This window comes from Branchiostoma belcheri, unplaced genomic scaffold, assembly GCF_001625305.1.
Source record: "Branchiostoma belcheri isolate BF01 breed outbred unplaced genomic scaffold, Haploidv18h27 scaffold20, whole genome shotgun sequence".
Lineage (NCBI taxonomy): Eukaryota > Metazoa > Chordata > Leptocardii > Amphioxiformes > Branchiostomatidae > Branchiostoma > Branchiostoma belcheri.
The window spans coordinates 33777-55384 of record NW_017803491.1 but is presented as its reverse complement, the minus strand read 5'-3'; the positions used below and the strand labels follow the sequence as shown (position 1 = coordinate 55384).

At 42.4% G+C, this 21608-nt stretch overlaps 1 protein-coding gene across 2 annotated transcripts; it reads left to right on the top strand.

Moving 5' to 3' along the window:
• The first annotated feature begins 8180 nt into the window (after positions 1-8180).
• Positions 8181-17802, top strand: LOC109469120 (protein O-mannose kinase-like). 2 transcript variants are annotated; one of them, XM_019767504.1, is made up of 4 exons: positions 8181-8397; positions 15403-15779; positions 16594-16675; positions 16963-17049. In XM_019767504.1, exons 2-4 carry the CDS (start codon positions 15423-15425, stop codon positions 16983-16985), a joined length of 462 nt encoding a protein of 153 aa, XP_019623063.1. In that variant the 5' UTR covers positions 8181-8397; positions 15403-15422; the 3' UTR covers positions 16986-17049. The 2 variants fall into 2 exon arrangements, with proteins under 2 accessions (XP_019623063.1, XP_019623062.1); XM_019767503.1 differs by having other exon boundaries at positions 16594-17802.
• The last annotated feature ends 3806 nt before the right edge of the window (positions 17803-21608 follow it).

Genomic DNA, 21608 nt, shown 5'->3' with positions numbered 1-21608 from the left:
CACCCAGGTGTGAATGGGTACTTAACTCTGTTTGGGGAAAGTCGTATTGAGGTCACTTTGTGGTTCTGAATTCGAATGGCAACCACACAGATCCTTGCAAATATGTGTATCATGTGTATTATTTGATTTTGGAGACTATTTATTGATTATTATGTGATACCTTGCATCAATTCAGTCGTATTAAGGCTGCGACTGCACGGGTACTGTTTGACCAATAAAAACCATTATCTAAATGGTCTAGTACCAAGGGAACGGAGGGAAAAGCGAGAGATGTCTCGGTAGCAAACTGTCAATTCTCTGACAAGGCTACTTGTGTTCTACAGAAACGTCTCGACTGTTGAGTGTATGAAGAAATGCACATTAATATTAAACTTTTCAGAAGATACAAAAGTGCGGTATCTGAGAACTTTTCCCTTCATCCTGTTCCCCATCAATGTAATCCCCCATCAATGTAGATGTGTCTTCCTCATATGCATGCAATCTATCATGCTTGTGAGTTCCCTTGATTACTGCTAGGGATTATATACATGTAAGCTAAACTTGATGTGCATTTCATCAAATGCGAAAACTGTTTCTATGAAAAAAAATCCCTGTTGACAAATTTGCTACCAACTGCTTTCTTACTTCTATTATTGCCTTCGACAGAATGCTTTGAAATCGTTTTTGCACTGTTTTGCAGATTATGCACGATAAATTTGAAGGCATGGTCCGTGGTTCACGATTTTTGGCAGGCATCTTAGTGATGGTCATTGTGAAGGCCAGAAATGGGCTTCGTGGGGGGGGGGTTGGTTTGTTTGTTTGAGCCTTTATTTCAACTCGATCTGTAACAGTGTTACATGCTCTAATCGGCCGCTATTTCGGCCGCTTTTCATAGAGGTCGAGCGTGGAGGAGTGTCAGGGGGTCATAACATTAATACTACTGCTCACAAATGAAAACAAAGTAATATTTTTTTATACATAAGGTAACTCACACAAAGTAAATAAATAAATAAAATGACAATAACTAATAAATAACTCATAACTCGTTGTGTCCAAAGTCGTCCAGTCAGTTACGATACTAGCAGTCTTTTAAAGGTTCTAAGAGTAGGTGCTGCTCTAACATGCTGCGGAAGAGCGTTCCATACAAGAGAGCCAGAGTAGGCTAGGGATCTCCGGTATATTTCTCTTAATGGCATCGGTACCGCAAGGAGATCAGTCGCGCTTTGTCTGGTGCTTCTGGTCGCTCTATCCCTACAGTATGTGAAAATCCGGCGCATGTACGGCGGTAGTTGGTTGTTCAGGGCCTTATGTAGTAGGAGGGCTTTGTGATGTTTGTGGATTGACTTTACGTCCATCCAGCCCAGACGTCGGTGGACTTCGGCTGATGGAGTTCGATACGGGGCTCGTAGAATCAGCTTGCCAGCTCGGTTCTGTTCTGCAACCTTTGCAATTTCCCCAACTCACGTTCGGGCGCAGTGTCCCAGACAGTGCAGGCGTATATAATATGTGGCAAAAATATAGTTTTATACAAAGTTAACAGAGTAGATGTTGGAAGGAATGTGCGGACGTGCTTTAAAATGCTGAGTGATCGCCTGAGTTTGCCCAAGACGGCATTTATTTGACACTTCCAGTTGAGATTACGATCAATTAACACACCTAAGTATTTGTAAAAGGTACATTCCGTTACAGTTGCCCCATTGATATACACTTCAGGGCTTCTGCAACTGTTAACCCTTTTATCTGTTCCAATAAGCATGAGTTTGCATTTACCACTGTTTACGGATAATGAATTAGCTGTGAACCACTGAGAAAGAGTATTTAGATCATTTTGGAGGTTGTACTCAATATCGCTAACATCCTTGCTGCTATAGTAGATGACAGTGTCGTCTGCATACATTGATGGTTAGCTTTTGGAAAGGTAAGCTTTTGGAAAGGTAAGCTTACGTGACTGGAGCTTACCTTTTGCGTTTGCGTTTTTTGTTGTTCCCCAGATAACTCAGGAATCCTTAAATGGTTGTCTATGATTTTCAGTTGGCAAGTCGCCGTTGGGAATACGGAGGTCAAGTTCGGATATGGGCCTCGTGGGGGGGGGGGGATTCCCATGTCATTGAATTTGACCTTTTGTGTTGGTTGTTATTGTTGTTAGCGGGATAATTCGAGAATCTGCAAATGGATGTTCACAATTTTTTGTGAGCAAGTTACGGTTGACGATAACAAGATCAAGTTCGGAAATGCGCGTCGTGGGAGGTCCGTACGTTACTGTAGTAACACTGGTCACTTTAAATTTGGAAAAGACACCAGCAACTCCAAGTATGAAATTCCAGGCAGTTAGCATTATGGAATTAATACATTTTCTCATTAACTATGCAAATTAAGTGTTTATTTACATAATCAATATCTGCCTGTGTTTCTCTCGTTCTCAATTACATGTCACAAGCTTGAATAGTCCTATAATGTAATGCAGCTGATTTATAGAATTTCTCCATTAATTATGCAAATTACATCCAGATTTGCATAATAGCCGCATAATTATACAAAGCATCACGTAAGCTACCTACATTCCAAAAATCACGACGATCCGTCCACCGGTTCTTGAGTTATCCTCTTTAGAATATTTTCAAACAGATAGCCCTGCAGTTCTTGAGCAAGCCGCTAGGGGGCCCAAGCTCACGCCACTTCTTCCCCAGCAAAAGAGCTACCGACCATCCAAATTTCGTCACCCCAGCATGTGTAGATCATGAGATATCAAAACCGGAAGTTCAGCTGCAGTACCATAACAAGAGTTCCGAGATCTCATACCTCCATGAAATATGGGCTTGACATGTAAATGTTAATTTCTTCTTTAATTATGCAAATTACCTCCACATTAACATAGTAAATGCATCGTGATGTTAACTTTTGATTAACTTACACATGTACCAAGTATGAAATTCCCATCATTTACAACTAAGGAGTCATAGAATTTTCGCATTAATTATGCAAATTAGGTCATCATTTGCGTAATTGGTATCTGGTGATGTTCCATCTGCCATAGATTACATATTAGTACATTACATGTATGAAAGTACTATAATGCAAAACACTGTAATTATAGAATTTCCTCATTAATTATGTAAATTAAGTCCTCATTTGCATAATTTGCAGTTGATTATGTACATCTCTCTTTCAGCTACCTACCTACCAAAATGATGAAAATACATTGTTTCTATCTGGACTTATTGGATTTATTGGATTTCGCCCGAAAGTCCCCTGCAGTTCCAGAACAAGCTGCTAAGGGGACCAAACCCACACCAATTTTTCCTGACAGGACAATCTATCTGCCACCAAAAAATCAAGACCATAGCATATTCAGGACAAAAGATACAAAAACCGGAAGTGCTGCTGCAGTACTAAGGTCATCCATCAGGAGGCCCATATTTGACCTTGACCTTTGTCTTCCTAAGACCTACCAGCATACTAAATATCATCACAATCCATAAAGTCGTCATGGAGTTATGAAGGTACAAATATGCGGAAACACAAACATACATACACACACACACACACGCACACAGACGCGCCAAAACATTACCTCCATTTTCATGGAGGTAACAAGCCGCCAGGGGGTCCAAAATCTAATCATTTTTCAGGTCTCATCAAGACCTACCCACCTACTAAATATCAAGATAATCCATTTAAGCTTTCTCAAGTTATGCTGTTGACAGACGATAGCCTATTACAAACTCATCTGTTTTGCCTCTAATCCTCAAATAAACAAAGCGGAGATGGAACCCCCAAGACGATGAGCTACTGGATACCGGCATGGAGATCACAAGTATTTAGAGGTCAATAACAGGTCAAACAATAAAAAATGTCACACTTTTTGGCCATATTTTAAAAATATACATTCTTCTGTCCTTCTTACCAGAAAACTGGGCCTTTCTGAGCAAAATATATAATTTGCCCAGGAAGAAAACTTATCTAAAAAAAAATTGAGTACCATAATAAATCGCGCATGGCATTGCTAGCCCTGTTCTTTGGGCATAGCAAAAAAAGACCCATTTTACACAATTTTATAGTGGTGTATGCCAAACTATGTCTTAAGTTCATTTGGCATTTGCCTAAGACACATCTATAACAAATTTCAGGTCGTTTGGTTTTAATACAAGGGCATATAGTACAGTTCGCGGAATAAGCATCAAGTCAAGAGTTTGCGGGATATCACGCGGGAGTTTGCGGGATCTCCTACGCGAGTTTGCGGGACCTCCTGCGGGATTTATCGGGATATCCCGCGGTACGCAAATTCTCTCCCGTAACCCGATCTTTGGTGTGAGACTTTAGGTTTCCGAAGGGCCGGCGCCGCTGTTATACTTGAACCAAGTTGACTGCAGATTTTTACACTGTTACACGTGCATGATTAGTATGTTTTCAATGCATGAAAATAACAGTAGAGCAAATAGATAGTGTTTTTAACCAAACATTCCTTTTTTAATATCGGAAATCTGGTGGCTTCATAAGGTACAGAACGATAACAAAGTACATTTAATACAACATTGTTGAACAGTTTTTGTGTCCGACCCTGCGACGTGGACGGCTTTATTTTGATGTCACCCGACCCGCGCTATCTCAGATCTAATTTTAAAAAAATCTAACGCACCGACATGCCATATCGGTACCTTTCGTGCGCCACGCAGTGTTGAGGGCCTGCATGGGGGTTAGTGATTACGAATTACACACAATATTTTCGCTATAAAGTTAAAGTTTCAGAGCTGATTACGACTTTACGCTTTGTGGCTAATGTACTGATTTCGAATTACGTTGATTTTTGGGAAGGTTGCCTACGGTTTACGAAGACAATGAATAAAAAAAAAAGTTCTGATTACGCCTTACGAAAAAGGGCATGCAGGCCCCCAGTATTGGACCGGGCGTTCCCACGCCGCGTCGCCATAGAAACCGCATGTAGGCAGCAGCGGCAGACTCCCCGGCGCCGACAGACCACGTGGCGTTCTGGCGCGCCAATCACAGCGTGTAGACGGGGACCCGCTCACCAGCCGGGCCGAGAATTCAAGGTGGCAGAACACAGTTTTCGCCCTATGGGGATTCCTAAAGTTAAGCACCCCGAGGTGACTCACTTCGACATGGTAAAAATTATAGTAGGGTGCACTAGACAATCACGTCCAACTAATATGTTGAAATATACGGTATATTCTACAAAATAACTGAAACTAAAAAAAGTTATCGTTTCTTAACATAATGACGACCACTTTGATTTGACCCTCTACCGGGGTCAACGGAACTACAGCCAGCTCACCATGGAACGTTGTTGCGTAATGCCGCGCATTTATACACGAACAGGGAAATCTTCACAATCCAACCCATACGGTGTACAAGCCGATACCTTTCCTTACCACACAGTGCAGTTCATTCGTGGCTACCTCTCACATAAGTCGCTCTAGCCAGGATGCAAGAGGTTTGTCTGCACTACTTTCTATACCCGCGTCAGGGGGTCGCCCATAAATACTGTGTTCTGCGACCTCAAAGAGTTGAGTCAGATGCGCCGCCCCACAGAAACACCGCTTGACGGTTGTTATACGTCGGATTGTAGCTTCTTTTTCCGCCCTGCACGGCCGGCATGCGGCATTGTAACTTTCTTATATCCCGATTTCATCTCAAAACAACATTTTCACATGTGAGGAGGCTACTTCCACGGAGTGTACCGAGTGAATTTCAAGTTTTATGGTCTGAGAACGAATTAATCTGCGTCAAATTTTGCATAAACACGTTTAGTTCGGGTTCTCCCGTGTTTATTTATTTTTCGGGTTCTACCGCGCCGTGTCTTGGACGTGCGCTACGTTATAGCGTTGTTCTGTTTAAAAAATCGATTCCGTTTTCATCTAGTTGGCTGACCCCGCAGCTGACAGAAGTAGAATGTTTTCCTACCGAACGAAACTTTGCCAGCCATGTGGGAGTACTTCGCTTTCAGGGTGATAGCATGGAATTATGGACATGGTCGTTGTTATGATGCAAGAGTTTTGGGGAGGGGGAGACGCACGCCCCAGGATTTTGATGGGCAAGCTTTCAATTGTCGCAATTCTTAATACTAATACGGAGACTTCTTGACGCAAGCTACCCATGAGAAGACCTCAACAGCTACAAGATTATGAAACACAACAACCACAACTACTGCTGGTACGCCTCATAATTTTTCTCTCTTGGTAACAGTCTTGCCGAATTCACTGGACACAAAGGGATTACTACACGTTACATGGTATTCATTCACGGTAGTTTCTTAAAGTTTGCGTTGAACAATAGCTTTGAAAAAAAGCAGTTTAACTATGACCGCGTGAGAAACACATTATACACATTATTTTCGTACATTCCTGTGCTTCACCACCATTAAATAAGAATTGTAGCAAAGTTGACTGGTGTCAGACTCCATCGGCCCGGCACAGATCGCCCGACAGGACGTAAAAATAAACATTTGGCACGCCGCCATCGGCGTTCGGAGCCGCGGTAGACTTCGGGGTCTCGCACCAAGTTTTTTCGCTACGCGGTACGCGGGACACGACAGGTCTCCCGAAAGAATACCGCGGGAGATCCCGCAATCTCCCGCGTGATATCCCTCAAACTCCCGCGGGATATCCCACAAAATCCCGAATCCCGATTATTCTTATCCCGCGATCTGTACTGTAAAAGCATTTTGTCTGGAAAGGGCAGAAAAACTTAGTTTACACAAATTAAAAGTATTGTTTACCAAAAATTTGAGTATAGTTCTTTACGCATACGTCAAGGGCACTCCTATACCAAATTTTAGGTCATTTGGTTGTAATATTAGGTCGCAGGAGCCAAAAATTTACATTTTTTGTCTGAAAATAGCAGAAGAGACCTGTTTCACACCATTTTGAAGTGATGTATGCCAAAGTTGCAAATGTCATTCTTTGAGCATATGCTCAAGGCACCCCTGTACCAAATGACGAATTCTACATTCCGTATTTTCGTAGAAAGACATGGTACAGGCTTGGTAAATAGTATGTTGCTTCGTTAACAAAAAGACTCTCTGACCACTATAACTACGATAATCATCTTCAAAAAGCCTACACTATACATACACACACAACACCCACCAAAACAATATCACACTGTCGAAGACATGAGACCTCCGAACTCTAGTTTGTCATATTCTCTTGTCTGCATTAAAATTCTGTTCATTAAAATTAGACATGTAAGCACTAGACATTCTCTAAGCATATATTTCCACATTAGTAATTGTCTGTCAATTGCACTTATGGGCCTTTGTATGAGTAGAGAAGAGTAGGGTAGAGCAGAGTAAATTTCTTCGGTCAAGTAGGAACATCTTTCGCACGTCCAGTATATAGTACACTGTACCTAATAGTATATGGGCGCAGGTCTTTAACCCTTAGGCCACATCGACTTGATATTCGAGGATCTGGCCTGGCTCTGTGTAGTCAACGGTAGTTAGCGACAATAAGGAGCCGTTGGTAACTCTATTCGGGCCAGTATTGTATACTATTAACATCCTGGCCGCCCGTTTGGCTTGTAGCGGTCAGTATACTTTGTTTAAATGTTTGTTACATTGAAAGATACTGTGTATCATGAGTTAAGGGGCTTACTATTCGGGCCAGTATATGTATACTATCAACATCCTGGCATCCTCCCACGCCAGGGGTGCTTCCTTACCACTAATCCCAAGACGTATTTGCCGCGGGATAGCTCTGCCGTGGGAGAATTCATCCTGGCCGCCCGTTTGGCTTGCAGCCGTCAGTTTTGTACAATAATAATTATCATTGACGTAATGAAAGCACATCCAGCTCAGTCATGTGCCTATACATCATTATACGGTGTACCGGGACGTTTGCTTTGGGCAAATCCCATGTTTAGTTTCAAACAGGATACATCTTTATTATATATACACTTACACTAATGGCTGTATGGTAACAGTCTATAGATAAAACAAAATCATACTGACTTCTTTGCGAATTGTTTCCTATTATTCTAAATTTACGAGAATGCAGGCAAAAAAGACAATTTTTGTATTGTATAAGGGGGAGATCTAACAAGCAAACCCTTCCATCAACTTGGTTTCCCTGCGTGCGTCAAGGTTTTAGGCTGTTGAAAGTCATGGCAGGTGAAAAATTGACAAAATTTGTCCCGAAACATACCACAAGGTACTCGAATTAATTTTTACTGGTTAACTTACCCCTGAAAGCTTCGTCCACTCCATGACATGACATGTACGTTTACTCTGCAGCTTGCCTATACCACGGCAGTAACAACAAACAACATAGAGATAAGGATCAGCTTACACGTTGGCACACCTCAGAGACCGCCCATAATATCAGTGTTTGAACATTTTTAGTGTGCACAGAGATCCAGCCGCTTGCGGTAGTTTTTACTTCAGTATCCGTCGCTGATACTCCGGTAAGTCCTGTACTAATATTCTTAGGATTCTATACTAGTTCTGATATTTTTATTTCCCTTATATTGACCTGTTATATGTGCTGACATGATCTCTCTCTATATCTTGCTCTTACCACATCGTATCCAATATTATCGTTGGTAGTTCTTCCCTTCCACCGATACTTATAGTTAACCCTATTGGTATTTTACAATGTTTCTATCCCAGTGGTGAAAGTAATGTTTCTTTTCATTTGCGTACAGAAAGTGTTTCCAGCACGACAGTGTTTTCATGTAATGACATTCATAGTGCTAAAAGTGCATTCTACGGTCGGTGATGTTACACTGTTTCCACTTTTTTACAAACTGGTACTATTTGATCTCGGGCGTTTATTCAAACGTCTACAATAAAAGACACAAAGATCAGTTACACTTCCTAGTATTTTTATGATGACTTGATTTTAATTTTTCAGTATTAATGTGACAGCGTTACCACACAAAAGAAAACACTATATTGTTTCAGGATTCGGTGTAGCAGCCGTTAAATTGCTCCCTTTTGAGTCAAGCATTTTGTTTTATCGTTAAGAATTTTCGCATAAAAACTAAGACTAGATCTAATTACCGATATTCTACGTTACTATACCGTATTGAACTAGTTAAAGTAGTAACGGTCACGGGTTATTGCTACGTGTATGAGTACTTAGCGACGTGGCTCTTGCGTATCACAACAAACAGAGTGAGTAGTGGTGCGAATCAGTTTACACGTCGACACTTCTCAGACACAGCACGAAACGTGGGATTTACCACAAAGGTAACCGTGATGTAAAGACGTGGTATCTACCCGCACGGTATAGCTGGTAATGTTTGCCTTATTTCCTATATTTAGGCCGAACCAATTTAATTTGTTCTCGGTTTCGCCTCTTGGCTTTTTACCTCCATGAAAAATGGAGGTATTGTTTTTGGCGGTGTGTGTCTGTGTGTCTGTGTGTGTCTGTGTGTGTGTCTGTGTGTGTTTCCGCAACTTTGTAGTCAGCATAACTTCATAACGCCTTTATGGATTGTGATTATATTTGGTATGCTGATAAGTCTTAGGAAGACAAAGCTCAAGGTCAAATATGGGCCTCCTGGTGGATGACCTTGGTACTGCAGCAGAACATCCGGTTTTTGTATCTTTGGTTTTGAACATGCTATGGTCTTGAATTTTTGGTGACAGATAGCTTTTCCTGTCAGGAATAAGTGGTGTGGGTTTGGTCCTCCTAGCAGCTTGTTCAGGAACTGCAGGGGACTTTCGGGCGAAATCTTTAAAAGCCAATAAGTCCAGATAGGAACAGCGTATTTTTATCATTTTTGGTGTGTAGGTATCTGACATAGAGATGTACATAATTAACAGCAAATTATGTAAATGAGAACCATATTTGCATAATTAATGAGGAAATTCTATAATTACAGTGTTTTACATTATAGAACTTTCATACATGTACTGTATGTAACCTATGGCAGATGGAACATCAACAGATACTTATTATGCAAATGATGTCCTAATTTGCATAATTAATGCAAAAAATCTATGATTTCTTAATGGTGAATGATGGGAATGTGATACTTGGGACATCTTTAAGTTAATCAAAAGTTAACATCACGATGCATATATTATGTTAATGCAGAAGTCATTTGCGTAATTAAAGAAGAAATTTATATTTACTTATCAAGCCCATATTTCATGGAGGTATGAGATTTCGGAACTCTTGTTTCTGATTTGCAAAAAAAATTCTGGTTCTGAATCAACTCAAAAATGCTCATGCCCCCCCCCCCAACAGTTAGGGAAAGTCCTTTTCTTCCTACTTGTTTTTCCATCCACCAATGCAGTAGTTTGATTAATAGTTCAAATTACATATTGAAATATTCACCCATCCTTTTGTGTTGACTTCATGGCTCCTATCGTAGCATTTGTGGCTATTATAGGATGCCTAGACCTGTTTTTTCTCTTCCTGTCTCTTCAGATTTTTTTCTGAAAGATTCCGAGAACCAACAAATTAAATTGGTGTGGCCTTACAGGTTTCATGTAAATACGTATTTAGCGACATTTACCATACAAGCTATTTCTCACATGTAGTTAGCGAGATTTACCATCTGTGGTATTTCTCACATGCCATTCAGGCATTTACCGAGATTTACCGAGCGTGGTATTTCTGACATTAATTGAATTTACCCGTATTTACGCGCACATGCCCTTACCAGAACGGTTTGCCGTATTTACCGACATTTACTTATATTTATATACTTATCACGTCATATCACTCCCCAGAATTACAAGCACAAGAAATGTGCTCTGGGAAAGCTCAGAAATATTTATTTGATAAGCATAGAAACATAAAATGGCAGTTACTTTTTCTAAAAGTATGTAAATAAACATTAGAAGTTTTACCACATACAAATTATACATCTTTTTCTTACAACTATAATGCTCAAATGATCAACTGTGCTGTATTAATTCTCAAACAACCGTATGGGGTCAAAACTGACCCCAGGTGTATATAAATACACGATGGTCAAAAAGGCCATTAAAATCATCACTTTGAAGTCATTAATATTAATGAGAAATCGGTGTCAATCAGTCATTTCACTATTGGCAACAATAGCTGATTGGTTCACGCTTTAGCGGGCGGGGACTTGACATGTTTTGGTGATCCCGCGATCTTGTCCTTTCATATGCGCGTCTTTCCCCGCCCCTATTGTTCTTTAATTCACACAATAAACAATGCCCCAACTCTCATTCAAGCCATGTTTAGTTTCCTTATGCCACCAACAATAATTCGCAACTGTGCTACAATTTGTCTTATTTCTTAATTCAACACACTAAAAACTTCCACAGGGATTAAAGTTCCCCGGGTCCAGTCGGCCTTGACCGCGCTACTGCATACTTCAGACAGCACGGAACGTGCCGGTATCGGCCGCATGACACAACATCTAGACTATCTCTAAAAAGACCAGACTCGAGTGATTATTCAAGAACATCTACCGACAAGAATTCTGAGATCTCATACCTCCATGAAATATGTAGAGTTTATGTAAATGTTTTGTTTCATTGAATATGGAAATAAGGTGACAATAAATATAATGTAGATTAATGCAAATGTCGGAACCATGCCGAACATATGCCCTGTATGTACCGACGCACGGCAAAAGGCGCCCAGGGCGCCAGCGACTCGACTACCTGGGCTACGTCCGGAACCTGTTGGGGGACACCGAGGGTGACCTGCGGCCAGAGGACATTGCCAACCTGGCGGCGGATCGACGGTCGTGGGGAAGACTTGTGGTCGACTGCTCCGCAGCCGGACGATGATGATGATGATGAGATTAATTTATGGTGTTCTAAACTCAACTTACAATATTTTTCGTGTATCCTTTCTTTTGCAGTATTTCATTTGAACATCCTCATTTATAATTCCTCATTAATTATGCAAACTACCTCTATATTAACATAATATAAGCATAGTGTTGTTTTTTTAACGGTGTCGCTCAATGCAAGGCCATTGGCCACTTCTAGGCATAGAGCTAGCCTGTAACTGTAACAGCAACTCTTCTCCCTGAGTCAGAAACATCCTCACAAGTAGCGAGGACTAACTGACCCAATAGGAGAAGCAGGGGTTACGAGGCTACCCCTTTTTAGACCATAATGGTTTGTTAATATTTAAGTAACCTACACATGGTACAAGGTACAAAATTGCCATCATTCACCATTAAGAAATCATAACTTTCGCAATAATTATGCAAATTAGGTCATCATTTGCATAATTGGTAGCTGTTGATGTTCTATCTGCCATAGATTATGTATATTACATGTATGAACGTACTATAATGTAAAACACTGTAATTATAGAATTTCCTCATTAATTATGCAAATTAGGTTCTCATTTACACAATTTGCATGTAATCGTGTACATCTCTCTCTCTCTCAGCTACCTACCTACCAAAATGATGAAAATATGTTGTTCCTATCTGGACTTATTGGCTTTTAAAGATTTCGCCCGAAAGTCCCCTGCAGTTCCAGAACAAGCTGCTAGGGGGTTCAAACCCACACCACTTATTTCTAAAAGGAAAAGCTATGGGCTTGCTTTGTCATACTTCATTTCAACATGTCCTCATTATTTATGCAAATGACATCTACATTAACATAATATATGTTTAGTGGTGTTAATGTTGCACATGTCACGAGGTATAATTCCCATCATTCACCAATAAGGAGTCACAGAATTTTCACATTAATTATGCAAATAAGGTCTTCATTAGCATAATTAGTATCTGTTGATATTCCTCTTGCCACAGATTAGATAGATTGCATGTATAAAAGAACTATTATATAAAACACTGTAATTATAGATTTAATTATGCAAATTAAGTCCTAATTTGCAAAATTTGCAATTTTTGTACAACTCTATCTCAGCTACCTACACAACAAATATGATGAAAACACATTGTTCCTATCTGGACTTATTGGCTTTTAAAAATTTCGCCCAAAAGTCCCCTGCAGTTCCAGAACAAGCTGCTAGGGGAATCAAACTTACACCAGTTATTCCTAACAGAAAAAGCTATCTGCCACCAAAAAGTCAAGACCATAGCATGTTCAGAACAAAAGATACAAAAACCGGAAGTTCTGCTGCAGTACCAAGGTCATCCACCAGGAGGCCCCATATTTGACCTTGACCTTTGTCTTCCTAAAACTTATCAGCAGACCAAATATCATCACAATCCATAAAGGCGTTATGAAGTTATGCTGACTACAAAGTTGCGGGAACACATACACACACACACACACACACACACACACAGACACGCCCAAAACAATACCTCCATTTTTCATGGAGGTTAAAAGAAACATAACCGTACTAAGTAGATTTTAGAAATAGTACAAGTATAATAGTAAATCTTAATTAGTTTTAGAAGAAAGTCGGCTGAAGCGAGAGTTGTTTTACAACATATCTGGATTAGATCGGTTCCATCCTTTGTCCTTTGTTAACAAACCGACGCCCTTTTGTTTCACAGTTTATAAACCCATATTTTATATCCCCATGTTTTTTCTTTAATTCGTGTAGCAAAGGAGGTTATACACCTAAATGCATTTCAAATCCAAAATAACACATTGAAGGCAATGTTCAGCGTTCTATCTCTAGCAACCATTTTGGTCGATCACTGTCGATGCTATGTTTCAGTTACTCGCGCGTGCCGACACAAAGCTTTTGTGATTTTTGTCAAAATCATTTCTTCCAACCAAGGAGCTTCAGGTTGCAACCGACGACTTCGGTACGTTTGCACGTTGGGATAGTTTTAGATTTACCATATGATGTCGCACAAATAACCCAAGAAGCTTAAAAAACATACGGTGGGGAAGCAAATTTTATTCTCGTTCGCTACCGCGGCGTAGTTTTGACTTCTGTTCGTTGTACAATGATAGGCGTCCACTTGGGGGAATATGAACTTTCCCCGATATATACGATATATACGACTCGAAAAATTCCATGAACTGCCTAAGAAAATCTTCTCAAACTACAGATGGCCAGTATCGCAATTGATTTGCATCGAGCCACCGTACTGTTGTCTTTAAAACTCGCGCCCGGGAGGAGAAGAATAGCGCCACGCTGGTCGAAATTTCCATTTCACTGGCCTTCCCGGGAGAAAGGTGAGAACGAACCGCTCTGATATCCACCGGCGACCTCATTATAACTCTAAAACAAACCCTCTGTTCCACGTGAATTTTAAACTAAAACACAGAACATGTATTTTGAGCAATATCTCCCGATCCTATCGCTAGAATCCAATAAAAAATACACCAATCGGAAAAATAAACATCTGGCCACCATCTTGGAAAAAATGACTTGATTCTCTTGCGTCGTTATGGAATTATGGGAGAAAACATACTAGAAAATCGACAAAATAAGTTACAAACTCACAGACAACAAAAATCTTACAAGAGGAATGAGATTTAAAGGTCCTAAAGTTTACAGTATGGATAATCTCATCGTGCGTTATTTTGGGCAAAATTTGTGTTGTTTATCTGAACACTGCCGCTGGTCACTGCGCACCGGGTTGTGGGCGGGGCCTATTTGCTTAGCAACGATGATTTTAACGTAGCGACGGGACCACCGTGTCAGACGGGTATCGCAGTATTTTGATTTATTATCTAGCAATGGCAGTATGGCGCAGTTACATACAGGCAATCGTGTACAAACTAATACCGACATCCAATTCAAATTTAGTGCTTTTAAATTACAGTTTGTAAGTTAGTTTTGATTCTTGGTTAACCCTCAACAGTACACCTTCCCAGACTGATTAATCTGTACACGTGGGGTCCGCGGGAAACCCTAAAACTGAATCTGTATTCCTTTTTTATGCACGAGGCTAGGTTATGGAAATCTTCGTTCTCAAATTACATATGTCATAAGTGCTTCATAACCTTACATTGAAAATAACGGACTGATAGAATTTCCTCATTTATCATGCAAGTTAGATTCCAATTTGCATAATTGTAATGTAGTCTTCCCAAGCATCACTTTAGCTACCTACGCACCAAAAAATCACGACGACCGTCAACCATTTTCTCAATTATCCTCTCGGAAAAACCTTTCGGGAAATATTGATATGACACAAAGTTCAAACATTAATTTTAAGATGACTTAAAAAATCTCCAGATTGTTTAAAACCTTGAGATTGCTTAAGTGTCTACACTGGGACAGAATCTAACCAATAGCACTGCAGAAACTGTTCATGTCCTCGTATCTAACTATAATGTAGATATTTTTTCAACTACAATACTACTGTTAGCCTGGGTGCCGTCTTGCTTAGTTTACGTCAGTTCCCACAGTCGCTCAAAACCATGAGGAGCGACTGTGGAAGCGGACGTAAAATAACCAGGATGGCACCCAGGCTACCCTACTGTATCCACTCACCGTGTCATTTTTGGGTCAAGTTCGATGTCATTTTATTCTATAATATGATAGATTAAGTACTAATTGTACTGAAAACCTATTACAGGTCAGAGTTACTCCTAAACGATGGGTCGTGCATGTAAGCCACGTGTGGTCTGTCCCATTCTCCTTACTCTGCTGCTTCTCTACCTACTGCCGTGGTTCTGGTCAGGATCTCTGCAGCCTGCTAGTGGCTTCTTCAACTACGAGGTCGATGAACTGTTGGGTCAGGAAAGACAAGGAAAAGTCCAAGAGTCCAGGTCCAATCCGGATGTTGCGACTGTGGCAGGGTTGGGAGTGGACCAGCCTAGACAGAGGAAGTTGTGCCCGCCGGGAAGTTTCCGAGTGTCCACGATGGAAACTTGTATGCCATGGCTAGGTTGTAAAGAGATAACGAATGAGGTGACCACTCTGGACAGAGTCGGATCAGGCGGTATTAAGGAGGTAACGGTATTGTTACGTTTCTAATTGATTATGCACCTATTGTTTTAATGCTATACCCTGTTGTAGGCGAGTGTAGACGTAAAATTTCTGTCGGCTAGCTAATTCTAGTAGTAGAGGTGCAGCTAGCATTAACAATCATAATATATGTTACAGGCTATTTCCAGATTACAACTTTTTTTTCTCTTTTTAGATTATAATACTGTGTGAGGTGCCCAATTCAGAAAACCATCAATGATTTGTGTTTTCCCATTTCGATCAGATCTTGAACAATTTTCATATGTGTACTAAATAATGGTACATGCAAGTCAGCAACATGCATGTCTGATAAGTCATACATGTAACATACTTCTCATTTGTAGATCAGTATATCAAGGAAACATAACTGTATGTTTGTCAAAGGGGAAACAGCTGGTATCTTAGATGTAAAACGTTATATAACAAATTACAAAGGTGGGCAACGTCAGACTGAGGACGAAGCATTGCATAAGTAGTGCAATGGGGATTTGTTTATAATCTTTACTACAGCTCAAGTATGTTGTCGTATACCCCTACTCTAAATCTTCTGAATACAGTGTGTTGGGTCCTTTTATGTATAGAGGCTTGATGTAATAATCTTCCTTGTACACTGTGCAAGCGTCCACATCCAAAAGGACAATGAAACATCTAATCGTGTCCGAATCGGGTGCAATCTAGGCCATCGACTTTAAGTATGTAGAGCGTGCAGGTTACTACACCACAACACAGACATGACTTAATATGCATTTTACTATATGCTGTATAGAACTACAATATACATCCTTTCTGCACTTTGTAGGTTTACAAAGCTATCTGGAGAAACCACACAGTGGCCTATAGTAAGCTGTGGAGGCCAACTCATCTCAAGTTCTTCTTGCAAGGTATAGAGATGCTGAAGGCCCTGCAACACCCTTCTGTTTTGCAGTATGTGGGATCATGCAACACAACTCTCCTTACAGAGTTTTATCAATTAGGATCTGGAGAGTTTATTGAGAATATCCTAAAGTCGAACGCATACAGCAAGTTTAACAATGTCCGGACAAGATTTAACATGGCTCTGAGTTACCTAGAAGCTATACATTTCCTACACAATAGTCCACTTGGCACACGAGTCATGTGCGACTCACACAATGTCCGCAAAACTCTAACCCAGTTTCTTATCACACAGGATTTCAAACTTGTCTTGAGTGACGTGGATGTGATACCAGAAGTAAATCATGAAGCACATCTTTTAATTAAGTGTAGACGAAGAAGAACTTGGTCAAAGTATGTTGCCCCAGAGGAGCTTTGGCCCTTTGGAAATGAAACATATAATTACTTAAGAATGCCTTCTTATGATGAAAAAACTGATATTTGGAAAATTCCATATGTTGTTGACTACTTACTGGGAAATGTAAATGGAAGTGATGTTGTCAGATCACATTTGTTCAAAGTGCACCAACAGTGTCAAAATAGGGACCCCAGCCAACGACCAACTACAAAGGTATTGTTGGAGGAGTACAACAAGGTTAAGAATATGCTTTTTCCTGAACATATAACAAATAGCATAGTTAATCACAGTAGGTTTTTCTGAGTTGTTCTAAGTCTGTTTATTTAAAGCTAAAAGAGCAAGTATTGTCATTCAAACCTGCCACTTTTAGCCAGCCATCTGACCATAACAATCACCTATTCCTGGTCCGTTTTTTTTATTATAAGCATATTCCAGCATTTTAAAAGTGACCTGCCTAAGGGGGGCGAATGAGCTCCCCCCCTCAAAACTCAAACTCAAGAATGGTATTAAGGATATCAATGTTGAAGCACTGTTATCTGGATGTCCACAGAACCAACAAAAATCAAGTGCAACTAATCATACAATAGCTATTAAAATAGCAATGTACGCTATATTTAGAAACTGGTGCACTTATAAGGACAAAGATTGTTATAATGAAATAGATCTGTTTTTCTAACTGACCTTACTTCAATCTTAAAAAATAGAACAAAATATATCATACATGGACGCAAAAAGAAAATGGGGAGATCTTCTGTGTCTTATAGATTGTGATTGAAATACTGTATATTCCGTAAATCTTATGTACCGTATGTAATCTTATGTAAATATTTTGAAATAAAGACCACGACACTTGGTATCGTGGAAAGAAAAAAAATTATCCCAGTCGCCGTATAGCGCACGTGGGTCCCGCGTTAGGGCCTGCCAGCCGGCGGCCACGGGTTTGACGTTCTTGGCCTTGTCAGTCACAAGTTGTCCCAGGATCGGGTCGTCGCGCTGCTTAGCCACCAAGTCTTGCGGGGGACACAATGGAATTGGTTGGGGACCAGTGTCTGACCTGCCATTGTTGATCTGAGGGCGGTTCACGCACAACGGGGTGTCGGACATATCTAGGGCGTTGTCGTCCGCGCCACATTGAGTGCAGGGGTGGCGACTGAGAGCATCGGCATTGCCATGACTCGTGCCGGCCCTGTGCTCAACGGTAAAACAACGTCTGCATGGAAGTCCCCATTAGCCGGAGTACCGCAAGGTTCCGTCCTAGGACCAACGCTTTTCATTCTTTACATCGATGACCTTGCCACCAGCCGTACAGAATGTCTGGCCAACTTATTTGCCGACAACACATCTCTGTCATTCTCCCATCATTCTGTTCAACGCGTAGTTGCAACACTGAACCTAGAGTTGAGTACTGTGTCGACCTGGCTTTCTACATGGAAACTAGAAGCCAACATAGACAAGTGCAAAGTCATGTTCATTACAACTCGTACTCTACCACAACCGATTCCCCCTGTGACCCTAGGAGGAACTGTACTGCAAGTTGTCAGCAGCCACAAACACTTAGGTGTCACTCTCACGAATACCCTGTCCTGGTCACAACACATCGAGGTCATCTCTACAAAAGCAAGACGTTCTTCAGGACTGTTATGTGCCCTAAGAAGGAAAATTCCCCAAAACGCACTACTCCGGCTGTACATCACCATTACAAGACCTACGTTAGAGTACGCGGATATTATCTGGGCTGGCCTCACTTTACGTGACCAAAGGACTTTAGAATCTGTTCAGTACCAAACAGCCAGGCTTATCAGTGGTCACTTTGGGCTCCCATACCCTTCCTACAATAGTCTCTACATAGAAATGTCTCTACCATCCCTCCAGTTTCGACGCAAGTTTCACACTGCAGTAACCATGTACAAACTGTTGAACGGTCGCTGTCCTCCAAACCTGCAAAGTCTGCTACCTCGAGCGCGAGCGTCCGCCACAGAATCCCGGTATCCCTTACGGAATAGTGAACACTTATCCATACCCGTTTGTAGAACCACCAGGTCCCAGAGAACATTTGTGATCAGAGCTATAGCCATCTGGAATGCTCTCCCTAGCGAAACCCGAACAGCCCTCCCCATTAGCTCCTTTAAAAACAAACTATGGACAATACTTGATAAATGCAGACTGCCGGTGGGGTTCTTGTTTCTCAACAGGTATCTCACGGCGATGTTGTCCGTGCGAAGGAGAAAGGCTACCACGGCCAGCATCTCCCGGCGGTGCGTGCTGTACCGCTGTTCCGCTGGCGTGAGGGCCCTGCTTTAATACAATATTGCCCGTTCTTGACCGTCTTGGATCTGACTCAGGACGCCCCCGATTCCCGTGTCCGAAGCATAGGTATCTACAACAAAAGGTAGATCGAAGTTCGGATAGGCCAGGACCGGAGCGGTGACCAGGGCCTTCTTAAGGGCGTTAAATGCCGCCTGGCAGTCAGGGGACCAAACAAACCGGGCGCCTTTCCGAGTCAGAACTGTCAATGGCCGGGTGAGTTGTGCAAACCCGCGGACAAACCGAAAATAGTAGTTCGCGAGGCCTAAGAAACGCTGAATGTCGCGAACTGAGCGCGGGGTGGGCCAGCTATCGATGGCGTCTGTCTTCGAGGAGTCTGTACTGACTCCGTTAAAGGAGATAACACGGCCCAAGAACTCCACCCGGCGTTGGAGGAAACGACATTTCTCGGGGTCTAGTTTCAGACGCGCTTCACGGTACCGCTGGAAGACGGCCCGCATATTGTTAAGGTGGGCCGTGACGTCATCGTCAGAATGTACTATATTGCCATCAAGATATGCTTAACAACACTGTGGTTGCAAGCCGCGCAATACAGATTCCATCAGTCGGGCAAAGGACGACGGCGCGTTGCAAAGACCGAACGGTAAGGCCGTATACTAATAGGTTCCGAAAGGACTGGTGAACGCGTTTTTTTTAACCGACGCAGGGTCGACCGGGATTTGGTGGTATCCCGACCTCATATCTAGGGTGGAGAACAATTTGGAGCCGGGAAGAGCATCAAGGGTATCGTCAATACGGGGGAGAGGCCAGAAGCATTTCTTCGTCACCGAGTTAAGGGCCCTATAGTCGACACAAATCCTGGTGTCTCCATTCTTCTTCTTAACCAGTACGATGGGGGCCCCCAAGGAGTATTTGAAGGCTCAATAAACCCCAGTGACGTCAGTTTATCTAGCTCGTGACGAATCAGCTCCTTAGCCTGGGGAGAGGTGTGGCGTGGGGGAAGGCGAATCGGGGCGGCGTCCCCCGTCTCGATAGAGTGAGTAATCACAGGGGTAGTGGATATGTCATGCGAGGAACGAGAGACTATGTCTTCATATTCGACCAGCAAGTCGAGGAGCCGCTCTTTGTGGGCAGGGTTTTCAATGTCGGACAGATCAAACAAGCTCTCCATTTCGGCACGGATAGTAGGGGAGTGGGTGGAGCCTTGGGAGGGGGGGGGGAAGCAGAGGGGGAAGGGGAGGAAGGGTTGGGGGTTATGGCGGGGGCCATGGGGACAGGAGTAGTCGGGCTGATAGAGACTCCGCGGGACGTCGGACTGTCAAAAGGGTGAAAAAGCGCGATCACGGCACCAGGGCGGATTAAGACGGGTTCGAGAGTTTCGTTAACAACAAATACTCTGGTGGTGCTTCTCGCGGGAGTGTGGGAGATCAACTCTCCTGTCAGGCCATACTTACCTAAGGACGCGAGGGCCGGATTAACATAACCAGAACCACGTGTTGACTCGGCGCGTTTCCCTACAATTTTGCCGGGGACCAGTTGAACGGAGCGCGGAGGCACGAGGTAAGAATTTCGAGTAACCACTCGACGGACATCGCCCGCTGCCCTACGGAAGACCGGAATGGAGACTACGCCCTGTGGCCCCCAGAGTGTCATCTCACGATTGCGCAACGAGAGTTTGGCCCCGTGAGCCAGAAGAAAATCAGTCCCTACTAAAGCTTCGGTCTCAATTGCACCGATGCCCGTCGGGGATGTAGCCCCGGCCGGCCCCGGTCGGGCTCAGGAGTCGGGCGAGCATCGGCTGTCATGGTCACAATTAAAAGTTTCCTTCAGTAGCATTTTGTTAAAAATTTTGTAACCCTCTTTGGTCGGTCTCCGGCAGGCACCCGGCAGGTACCCGGCAGATTCTCTGACGATGTCTTGTACTGACCTATACGTAATGCAGAATTCAAGCTTCTGTTGTGATCATTTGATCTGTGGCGTCACACTTTTTACCCGGGTTTACGAAGTATACATCTTTATTCTGTTCATCTGGTCTGTTACGTAACAAATGTGTCCCGGTGGACTGCCGGCAACCGGAGGGGTACATGTCTCGGTCACGGCGTCTTTTTGTCAGCGGGACCGGCCCGGGTAGAATTTAAGTCAGAATTAAATTCAGACGACAAAACTAGATGGGAACACGTGGTTATGCCAGGTGAGTGGAAGACAGACACAGCCCAAAATGTCCAGGGCGCCCCCTGCAATGGTGGACAACGCACGGCCCACATAAGGGTAGAGAGTTG

Bases quoted from the DNA above. Each gene is read 5' to 3' on its own strand.
- LOC109469120 (XM_019767503.1), top strand. From the start codon at position 15,423: ATGGGTCGTGCATGTAAGCCACGTGTGGTCTGTCCCATTCTCCTTACT. The intron at 15,780-16,593 runs GTAACGGTATTG...TGCACTTTGTAG, and splicing joins GATCAGGCGGTATTAAGGAG to GTTTACAAAGCTATCTGGAG.